Raw genomic sequence first — 11,558 nt, forward strand, 5'->3', positions numbered from 1 at the left:
ATTTTTAAAAAAAGAATAAAAGAAAACCTAAGAATTTACAAAGCATGGGGGGTAACCGGAGATCCTGGTAAAAAAAACCCTAAAGATTTTTAATTTATTTTTATTTTTTTCCAAAGTAAAGGTTTTACAGAAAAGAAAAAAAGAAAACCTAAGAATTTACAAAGCATGGGGGGTAACCAGAGTACCTGGAGAAAACCCCCCAAAGTATTTTGTGTGTGTGTGTGTGTTTTTTGTTTTTTTTTACAAAGTGAAGGTTTTACAGAAAAAAGGAATTTACAGATGTACAAAGAGTGTGTCTAGGGGGAGGGCAGAGTTCATGAACACCCCCCCCCCCCCAAAAAAAAGATTAAAATATTTACACAAAACAATAACATAAATAAAAATTTAAGAATTTACAAAGTATGTGTGTGGGGGACAACTCCCAATTTTTATTTTTCACACAAGACAAAAATTTCACAGAATAGAATAAAAAAAAGTTATGAACCTATAAACTTAAACTAACTATTTCTTTTTTTTTTACTATACAAAAGACAATTAAGTCACTTCCAGAATCCCCATTAAACTAAAGTGCTACAACAAAACCCAAACATTGTGAAGCTAAAGCATAGGTCTTTTTTAATCCAAACAAACAGGTCCTTACGATAAAGAAATAATAACCCACACGAAAAAAAATCAGATTACATAAACTCATCATCTAATCTCCTGTGATCATTTGGTTCACCCAATTTAGAAAATCCCTCTCACTAAAATCATCAAGAAAAGAAGTGATCAAGTCTGGTTGTTCTTCTGGGAGTAATGTCTTGATGGCAGTCCAAATGTTATTTAAAAATACTTGACTCCCTCTTTTGGTTAAATTTACTCCATCAGGTAGATAGATGTTCTGTTCAGCTGGAACCATATTTTCATGTTCAACCACCACATCGAACAGGTCAGTATACTCCTTGATCATTTTGTTGACAGAGGTCCGGAGTTTATTCATATGAGCAGGATTTCCAAATCTCCAATGTCTTCTTGGGATGATGAGGGATAAAGCTACATTCATTTGAGGATACTTTTCTTTTAGAACCCTCAGGTCTTCTGCCATCTGACTTGCAATCACCGCTGGAGGAATTGTTCCTAATTCCTCACCTTCAGTATGAATGACCAAAACTTCAGGGGGACCACTTTCCTTAGAGATTGTTTGATGGACTGCTTTAACAATGTCCTTCCAGGCCGAGTGTTTACTTCCAATCCACTTAACATTGGAGTTGGAATGAAGGCTTTTTCCAAAGGACTCATCAACCGCTGCATGCTTTGCATTGGAAATGTATTGTGAGCCAACGATCCAGACATCAGGTGCTCCTATTAAATGATGTGTTTGGGTTGTTGGTGAGCTGTCCGATGTAATGCTACATGTGTCCTCTTCCATCTCCTCAGGTTGGATCACAGTTTCTGGTGAACTGGCAAAAGGACTTTCAAAACCCAGTTCATCCTCAGAGACATTTTCATAGATTAGCTTGATCTTTTTTACTGGGGAAGGGGGTTCCTCTGAACTTCTTTTTCTCTTCAGTAAAGGCTTTTTCTTGTTAGGCCAGTGTTCATCCTCAGGTGGTGACTGTGCATTTTCTGTTGTGAATTTCAGACAAATCTTTCTTATTATCTTTTGTGCAGGTAAGTAGCTTTCTGAGTCTGATTCTGAAATGTGTTTCCTTTTCAGATTACACTTTTTGTGCTTTGGCAAGGATGTCTCCATTTCCAGCTGTCTCACTGTTGCAGACATTCCATTGACAAACTCTTTTGAAGGGGTTTCTTTCTCTGGTGTTGGTACCTGCACCTTTGGAAGGATGTGTGGGACTGAGGTTGACTGAGGTTGGCCTCCTGAAAAGGTCGAGTTGAGAATTTGCTCAAGCCTGTCATAGATAGAGCTTACAAACATTTCAAATCCTTCTATGGTGAAATGTATTCCATTCGATTTAAACAGATGGCTAAATGGTATCAGTCTTGGATGCTCTATCACAAAGCCATTGAATAATTCAACGCTGGATTGAATTGTTTTGTTGATCCTGATCCTGTCGTTATCTATTTTCTCTGTTCCCCGTATTGACGTTGGAGTTATGAAGGAATACCCAATTTTCATTGTGGGAAAATTGTCATGCAGCCATTTCAAGTCCTTCACCATTTGACAGAGAAGATCAGACACATTTGTGTTCCCCAAGTCGTTGCTGCCAACATGGAGAATTAAAATGTCTGGTATACTCCTTTGTTGGGAAACCTCACTTTTGAAATGATCGAAGACATCCCTCCAGCGCATGTTTACTTTTCCAATCCAATTTATTTTTGAATCGAGTCCAAAATTTTCTCCGTAGCATTCATTTGCTGTTTTTTGTGCTCCGTTGATGTAATATTCTGATCCCATGATCCAGACCGTAGGCAGTTTTCTTTCTTTACCAGAATGGCATGGTGTGTCTTTCTCTTTTATCTGTTCTGATGAAGACAGATTTTGCTGGCCAGTAAAACTGGTAACATTTCCTACAGAGCTTCTTGGGAGATCCGTGTTACCTGCTACAAATGGATGTTGAAGCACCTGATGAAGAGCAATACGGTTTGCAGGATCCAATAACTGCATTCTCTTGAACAGATCAATAAATTGTTCCAGTTTTATCTGTTTGGTCTCTGAACAGATTCCCGACTTCTGTTGGTGTTTTCTGAAGTCATCTGCTGAAACACAGCTGACATCTTTAAGGATCCTGTTTGTATCTTCTTTTGGTGTCCTCAGAAGCCACTGCTTTTTCAAGGTTTTGAAGTAAAAATCTTTGGTTTTGGATCCAGCATTTAAGAGATGGTCTGGAAAGCGGCCATGAGTTTTTGTTATGTTCCTGATCATCTCAAAATCACTATTGGCAGTGTAGAAAGGAGAGCCAAGGAACATCTCAGCAACAATGCAAGCAAGGGACCAGACATGGGATTTTTCAGTGGTCTCTAAACCAAGAAGTGTCTCTGGGGCCATGTACCACCTGAAATGTTGGCATGAATCCAGAGGAAGATTCTCAACTCCACTAAATTTAGTAGAAATGACCTGTTGTCTCTGGTTTCTTTTAACAACCAACTGAATTCTTTCTGGCGTCAGAATTCCATCAGCGTATTGAGGGTCCTGAAAAGCAGTTGCCACTCGACGCAGAATGGATCTGATCTGATTCAGTTTAAAAGAAGAAACTTCTTTTGTGTGAAGAAGTTTCCAAAGGGAACATTTTTCCGGTTGGTCATTTGTGATGCAATCCATTTTAGTTTAAATTTGATGAAAGGTAAAAATAGTCTGCTTGGTAAAAATACTCTGGTTCTTGAATTGAGTTTTTGAAAACGTAAAGGTTTCAAACGTGATCACTCTTTACTAAGAAAGACCAGAATAAACACTAACCTGACTCCTACCGGTATATATAGATTTTGGTCTGATGATGTAATCTGTGGTCACACCAATCGGCTCTTGTATGATGACATCACAGATATCAAAGATACCATGCTACATCATACTATTACATCATATTGATGTAATCAGCATATCATATACAGTGGTTCTCAAATGGGGGTACGTGGAGGTACTGTAGGGGGTACGTGAAGCTTTTCAAAATATCTATCTAAATCAGTGGGCTCATCCTTATAATAAACCTGAGAAAAATTATTTTGTAAAAAGTTCCATAAAATATAAATATGTGTTCATTCATTGAATTGTATATTCAGTATTTAGTTTCAATGTCCTTTGAAATAAAACTGCCCCCCCCCCCCCCCCCCCCCGACACCAAGTTAGTTTGACCCACTGACGTCACGCACTCATCAACGACTAACTATGGAGGCGTGGTTAAAGCGCAGCAGCCATGCTGCTGAAAGAAGAGATGGACAAGTGAAAAAGAAAACAAAACAAGAGGCGACGAAGTCCAGAAAGTACATGGAAGAATAAGTTTTAATGGGATTTACCTCCACGAGCTCTGACCCACCCCAGGCACTGTGTTTTTTTTTTGTTTTTTTTGCGGGGAGAAGTTAGCCAACGCTAGCATGAAGCCGGCACACCTCCAGCGGCATCTCACCACAAAACATAGATGTCACGTTGGGAAGGCAGAGTTCTTCAGGAGAAAGCTTTCTGATTTCAAGTCATCCCAAGCCACAATGCGAAAAGTCTCCACTACATCAGCCAAAGCCCTGGAGGCTTCTTACGCGGTGTCTTTGCTTGTTTGTTGCTAAAGCCAAACAACCGTTCACCATAGCGGAAGACCTACTGCTCCCCGCCGCTGTGAGTGGTATTGGCCGAAACTATGCTGGACAAAAAATCAGCAGATACATAAAAAACTGTGCCTCTGTCTAATGACACAGTTTTCCGCAGAATAGATATCATGGGCACAGACATTATCGAACAAGTTGTGGGGAAACTTGGCGACTCATTTTCACTGCAGCTGGATGAATCCACAGATGTGAGTGGACATGCGCAACTTGTTGCATTTAAGATACATTGACACGGACGACATCTGTGAACACGTTCTATTCTGCAAAGAAATGGAGGGGTGAACAACCAGAGAGGACATTTTGAATGTCGTTAACATGTTTATCAGCTGGAAATCCTGCAGCAGCATCTGCACAGATGCGGCTGCATCAACGACGGGCAGCACGAAAGGGCTCATAGCACGGATTAAAAAAGAAAATCCCCACATCAAGTGGACGCACTGTGTGATACACAGGGAAGCGCTAGCGTCCAAGAAAAGGAGTTTTGAACGACAGCATTAAAGTTCTAATCTTTATCAAGTCAAGGCCACTTAATGCACGTTTGTTCCGCAGCCTCTGTGGAAATACGGGAGCTGAACACACAGAACTGCTCCTGCATCCTGAAGTACGCTGGCTGTCCCGTGGATGAGTACTGAGCAGGCTGTTTGAGTTGCCAGCTGAAGTGCACACCTTCCTGACAGAGCACGGATCTCCCCATGCCACCATGTTTGAGGACACGGACTGGCTTGCAAAGCTTTGCTATAATCTGGCAGATATATTCAGGAAACTGAATGATCTGAACATGTCCCTGCAGGGCAAGGACACCAGCATCCTGAACCTGTATGACAAGGTGGGGGGTTTCCTGAAGAAAGCAGAGATGTGGAAAAGGCCATGTGATCAGGAGGATTTCACCACCGGATTTCGCTCCTACTTTACTGACATGGATGAGACATCTGTGCAGCTGGATTGGGTGAGAAACCCATTTCTCTTGTCTGAAGCAAACAGAAGCAAGCTTCCTGTCACTCGTCAGGAAAAAGTGATGGAAGTAGCATCTGACCGTGGCCTGCAGATGAAGTGTGGTGCATCCACTCTCACACCGTTTTGGCTGTGTGTGAGGCAGGAGCACCCTGAGCTGGGACAGAAAGCTTTGGAGCAGCTGCTACCGTTTGCATCCACATATTTATGTGAGGCCTCCTTCTCAGCAATGATGCTGATCAAAACAAAGCAAAGAAACAGACTGTGCCTGGAGAAGAGCTTGATCACTGCAGTTGCCTCTTTGCCACCAAGAATGACAAAGATCCTCAGTGAGGTGCAAGCTTATATTTCTCATTGAAATGTATTGAGTACATTTTTTTCCAGTTCATAAATCACTGCCTGTTACATGCTGTTCAATTCAAGTCAAGTGTTCAATGCAAAGTGATTCACATGCAATCTTCTTCTTTTTTATCCTAAAAGAGTTAATGTGAATTATTATTTGTGAGCAAATCTTTGTTTATGAAGTTAATTTATTTTGTAAACTAAATATTATTTATTCATAATTAAGTTATAGATTTATTTCTGTGAACAGATTTTTTTATTCATGTATATTTTTTATTTTATTTATTATTAGCAGCATTTTGCATATTTGAGTTTTGACTGGTTTTATGCCTTCTGGTGGTCAACGTCTTCTGTTTTTCTTTTTTGTTTGAACATGCAATGTTTGCCATATGAATATTTTTGTCAGGTTCACTGTTTTTTGGCTTGAATAAATCTGGTAGGTAGAAAGTAGATCAATGTGAAAACAAGTCATGTTGTGAATAGTTCTGCTCTGACTGATGCCTCTCTCTATCTGAAGGAGAGGAAGTTCCTGGGCGGATCTGGTCAGATCAGCGAGGGCATGGCCAAAGAGCTGGGTGAGCGGGTGAAGCTGGAGTCACTACTGTGGAACCATGGTGATTGAGGAAGAGGGTGCTCCAATTGGACTGACACTTGATGACACAAAGCCAGATGGGACTGTGCCTGCTATTATGGGGTAGGTCAAGATTCATCAGGGGTCTGGATTGTTGACTGTAATGAGAACTGGACCGAGTCAGTGTGACGTCACCCATAGAAAATGGCTCACTTTCAGTCCCAAATAAAGTCAATTCTGTTGCCGATTTTTTTGCAAATGTTCAATCTCACCAATCAGGAGTGACCTTGTTTGAAGTCCACACCCCTGCTACCAGAAAGCAGGCTCAGGAAAATCTGTCAATCAAACATTTTGAATATTGGATGTGAGACCGCTTAGTTTTAACGAGGCATCTGATTGGTCAGTTTATCACTTGAATAAATTTCACTGCAAAAAAAAACATGTTTAACGCTTGTGCTATCCTAGGCACTTTAACATTGGGAGTTGGGTCATCTAGACCCACTAGACAGTGCTCTGAACCTTTTTTCTTCAATGATTTTTGATCTTCACTGGTGTCCATGGATTACATGAAATCTTTCCACCTTTATCCACCTTTGTCATGGTAGGGAAAAAATGTCAATGTAAAGGCCCGTACACACCGGGACGAATTGCGACGTAGTCTTTTGTATTTCCTGTGAATGAAAATTCTTATGATTATATTGATGTGGATGAAGTATTCACTCATTTGCCTTTACACACACACACATTCAGGTTCTATTGGGGTTAATGCTGCATTCACACTAGATGTTCAAGAACATGCTAAACTTAAACTTGAGTATAGCCCATGGTGTTCACGCTTTAAAAGCAGAGAAGGGCTTCTTCTTCTTTTTCTACTGTTTACTAGCGCATGTCCACCGCCTACATTTTGAAGAGCAGTGTATTCCGATAAATGAAAGACTTGGTATCATAGAATTCCAGGTGGCCACAAACCGGAATGATTCATTTCTCCTTCATGATCACTTTTCCAACAGTTGGCACTTCTGTGCATTAAAAGAGATGCCATCCATGTGTCAAAATGGTTTTAGAAATGTTTGTAGCAATGTGTGAATTCAAGAGTTTTGAACGCAGAGGCCTGAGATGCGCATTCCCGTGCGCTTACATAGACTTTTCATTGGAAGTGGTTGCTTGAACACACGTTGCAGAGACCGGTGTGAACGTAGCTTAGTGTGACTTTGGTCCAGCTTCTGCTGTTGGAACAGCTTTTATTCTTCTGAGGACGTTTATGGGAATGCTTGATCTTCCAGAAGGCCAAAAATGAGCTTAGACTCTGAGAAAGTCTGGTTCTCAGCAGACCAGTCCAGTTTTTCACACTAAACTGACACCTGCATGTCTTTATGAACCCTCTTTGTGCACTGGTAGGAAGTCATGTTGGAACAGGAAGAGGTAATCTCCAACAAAGTGGGAAGCACAAATTGTTGAAATCTCCTAGTATGAGGCATCTACAGTTCTGGGCACTTCGTTCAGGATTTGCAGCACTTGGTTTTGGTCAAAACCTTCTTCCATGACATCCTCCCAGTGACATGCAGTCAGATGAGGCAAGTGAGGCTCAGCTTCACCTGTCATGATTGTGATAAACTAGAAAAAGATAAATAAATTTAAGATTATTTTCCATGCATCTGCGTTGAAGAGCAGCGCACAGACTCAAAAAATAAGGCCACGCATGTTTTTTAAAAACAACATGACAGTAAGTGGAAAATAAATTATAAATTATAAATTTTTAAATGTGTAATAAATTTTAGGCCCAAAGAATTATTTTTACGATCATTTTCACAGACAACTTTTGATAACATTAAAGCAACAGAATTTGAACTTGGAAAAATACTATAAATAGTTACTTGAGGTAGAAATGAAATGTGTGCCGAACACATCTGTATACTTTAATTTGTTTACAGTATATATGAAGAATTTATACACAAGAAGAGTGTTCTATCCATGTCTATAAAAGAAATATTCTCTGTAGGACAAAGATCTTCTTGTGTGTATCTTATATGCTGTTACCTGCTGTTGGATGAATAGTGAAATATTTAGTTCTTACAATTGTAAATCTGACTCCAGAGGAGTCAGTGCCTCACCAGCCATCAACCTTACCGCACGTCACTGCATCCTCCACAATGTTTTTGAGCTAATCTAAAGGCCACATGAAGTTAGGAGGCCTGTAGTGAATGAGAGCAGAAGGTTGGTGACCCCTATGCTAAACATCTGCTGACCTTGCTCTGTCAGTTTACTGTATGTGCTTCACCACTTGATGGCTAAGTTGCCACATAAGTGGTAAAAGCTACTGTCCAAAGTTTTTAGCCTCATCCCTACAGGGAATCATCTAAATGATGGAACTTTTAGCAGTACTTCCATCTCTCTGTGACCCAGTTTGACGACTTTCTGTCCCACTTTAGTCAGAGGAAAGAAAAAATTAAAAATTACATTTTTCTAATTGTCTTTATACAAATAAGAAAAACATAATAAAGCCCAGGGGGAGAATGATTGGATTCTCTCCATGTTGGTTTTGGACTCCGCCCACTGATCACGCCATCACCGTATCAACTCTGGGTCCCTGATTGATTGATGTGTCTTTTTCACCAAGGCTCAAATATTTGAACTCTGGATGCATTTTAACGCCCCAAACGGTTTGCATTGATCAAAATGTGCTACAGCCAGACCGCTGCACCATTCCTGACGTTCAAAACGCCCTGCAAAACCTCTTATCGGGTCTGTCCTGACTTCATATGGAAATCTTACGTCCCGTTTGGTGGGAACGCAGCCACGCGCTGGAATCCACGCAGGACACTCGTTACTCGTTTTATATATGTGTGTGGATGTGTGTGTGCACGTGTGGGCCTGCGTTTGCGCGTGCTCGTGTGTGGACACTGTATATACATACACACCTTGAAATGTTACCAAATGAAATATATTTCTTTCTCCTGTAGAGTTCTGAGGGAGCCGGTGGGGAGGTTGTTCTTCGCTGGCACAGAAACGGCCACAGAGTGGAGCGGATACATTGAGGGAGCCGTACAAGCAGGAGAGAGGGCAGCCAGAGAGGTCAGAGCCCCACAGCCAGACCCAGAGCGCACGATGCACTGTTCACACACTCCGCTCAGTAATTCATGTCTGGAAAGTTGATATGACTGTACATTATAGTAACATTTATGTTTAAAACAACAAGAGCATTTGTTTAACTATAAGACTCACATAAAAGTTCTCCAAAAAGTTGACAGTCATTAGTTTATAATTGTGCTTAATGATGATTTTATTTTTTGTTTGTAACTATAGCTCCTCCACTTTCAGTCACACAGCGGATGTTTGGTTATTAAAAGTCCCACTCCAACACTTGTAAAAGTGTTCCCAGTGGTCTTTTAATTATGGTTTTGACGTTTTTAGCCTAAATCAAAAAACCTGGGTTCTGTCCCAGACATAGTTTTTGCAGAGCAGCAGGAGTTCATCAGAAATTCACCTTTGTAGGCGGGACTATTTTCCTGTACTAACCTCGCACCCACTTCCCATCATCCATAAATATAAACACACTCCCGCTAGCTTACAGCCCCTCAACCCACAACTTAACATTACCGGTGCAACAAAAATGGTGATTAATACCAGAGTTATCCAGCCGTACAGCTTTCATCTAGATACCAGTTCGGAAAACAAAGATGTACATGGATCTATTTGTCTACGAGTGGATGCATGCAATGGAGCGGAGCAGGGAGTTTGTGAGCTGCAGATTGTCACTGCTATAATCTTTTCAAACAGCATTTTGGTGTCTGCTTCTGATTCACCAGGGTTTAAAAAGAGAAATATTCAGAAACGCAATTTTGAGCTTAATTTTCTTTATGCGTGTCCTTCATCATCAGCAAAAAAAAAACAGTTTAAAAAACACAAAAAACACCTTTTTCATTGGAGCGGGTCTTTAAAGGTATAAATATAAGAGCTTTACCAAACCGATCCAGCTTTGAAAAGTATTTTATTCATGAAAACTATTTTTGGTTTGTTGTGCTGGAGTTGTTCACATTTTTTTCTTTTTTTGATAAAGAAAAAAGTGCCTCTTTTCCTTTACAGCAGAAATATGTTGTTATTTACTTATGTTGATTAATTCCTATTTCACATGTTCAAACTACTAATCTATTAGAAAAAAAATCCTATTTTATGTTTTCAAAACACTAAATGCTCAATAGAAAAAATTCAAACTCTTTCGATGCCAATGGTTGCCTTATATGTTTATTATCGTTAAGGTTAATTTACATTGAGAAAGTATATTATCTGTATTTATTGAAAAAGTATTTATCTTTTTAACTGTAACAGCAGTAATTCAGGGATATTCACCGTGTCAGAATGTTGGGTATTTTGCTGTTGTAAAAAATGTCAAGCGTAAAGTCAGACACACTTTAGAGATAAATGTTTGATTTCTTAAAAATATCTAATGTTTTTACAGATTATGTGTGCGATGGGTAAAATCCACCAGAATCGGGTCTGGCAGCCGGAGGCTGAGAGCATGGTAAGAATGTTCACCTCAGGACTGTGGAGGCTGGTTCCTCAGCTCCTGACTGTGGTTGGCACACATCATATCATCTCTGTTTTTAAGCCACGCTAATATGTAAAAGTCCATTCATTCAATTGAATACTTTATTTTTAGTTTTACCTTTCAAAGTGCAGAAAAAGCTTCAACCTAAATTTGCTGATCTTCCCATGCAGGACGTCCCAGCACTTCCATTCCACACCACCTTCTGGGAGAGGAATTTGCCTTCAGTCGGCGGTCTGCTGAGGTTCATGGGGGTCTCCAGCTTCCTGTCTGTGGCCGCAGCAGCCGGCTTTGTGGCCTACAAGAAAGGCCTTCTGCCCCACAGTTAAACCCCCAGCATCCGTTCTCTCAGTCGTCTGTGTCTTAAGCAGACAGAGCTCCATATGAACTGTATTCTCACCCCTCTGGTGCACTATTTTGAGGCCTGAGCTACAAAGTAGTGAAAAATGTAACGTTTAGGAGGATTAGTTATTGATTTTTCATGAGAGACGCAGTTCAGCTGATGCAAACACTTCTGCAAACACTGAGGTTTCAGAGAGACGAGCAGTAGTGGGCTGAAATGACACTGAGAATTGGAGCAAATAGATCAGTCAAAAGTTAATCAACGAGTCAAATTTGGAAAGAAACGAAGGAAGAAACCTGACGGTGTAGGACAGTGGCGGTTCTACCCTGAATTACTCCCCGGGCGAGGCCCTCCTCTAGCGCCCCCCCCCCCCCCCCCCGCCCCCCCCCCCCCATAGAGTCACTTTGTCCATTTATTGTAACTGAAAATACAGTTAGGAAATATTTAATAAACACAAACAATCTGAAATAAATATTATAAACTACAAATCACACTAATAACACACTAGAATAAATGTAACTGCAGCACTAAGAACAGAAAACACTAACTAAAACCTA

The 11,558-nt window shown here is 40.5% G+C and overlaps 1 protein-coding gene across 3 annotated transcripts; it reads left to right on the forward strand.

The window, feature by feature from the left end:
* The first annotated feature begins 4,886 nt into the window (after nt 1-4,886).
* On the forward strand, nt 4,887-11,313 carry LOC144988706 (amine oxidase [flavin-containing]-like). 3 transcript variants are annotated; one of them, XM_078939507.1, is made up of 5 exons: nt 4,887-5,536; nt 6,062-6,238; nt 9,076-9,187; nt 10,572-10,634; nt 10,832-11,313. In XM_078939507.1, the coding sequence occupies exons 2-5, from the start codon at nt 6,156-6,158 to the stop codon at nt 10,985-10,987; spliced, it is 414 nt and encodes a 137-aa protein (XP_078795633.1). In that variant the 5' UTR covers nt 4,887-5,536; nt 6,062-6,155; the 3' UTR covers nt 10,988-11,313. The 3 variants fall into 3 exon arrangements, with proteins under 3 accessions (XP_078795633.1, XP_078795635.1, XP_078795634.1); XM_078939508.1 differs by having other exon boundaries at nt 5,061-5,197; XM_078939509.1 differs by lacking the exon at nt 6,062-6,238 and having other exon boundaries at nt 5,029-5,197.
* The last annotated feature ends 245 nt before the right edge of the window (nt 11,314-11,558 follow it).

Source organism: Oryzias latipes, chromosome 21, assembly GCF_053564925.1.
Source record: "Oryzias latipes strain Hd-rR chromosome 21, Olatipes_Hd-rR_3.1".
Taxonomy (NCBI): domain Eukaryota; kingdom Metazoa; phylum Chordata; class Actinopteri; order Beloniformes; family Adrianichthyidae; genus Oryzias; species Oryzias latipes.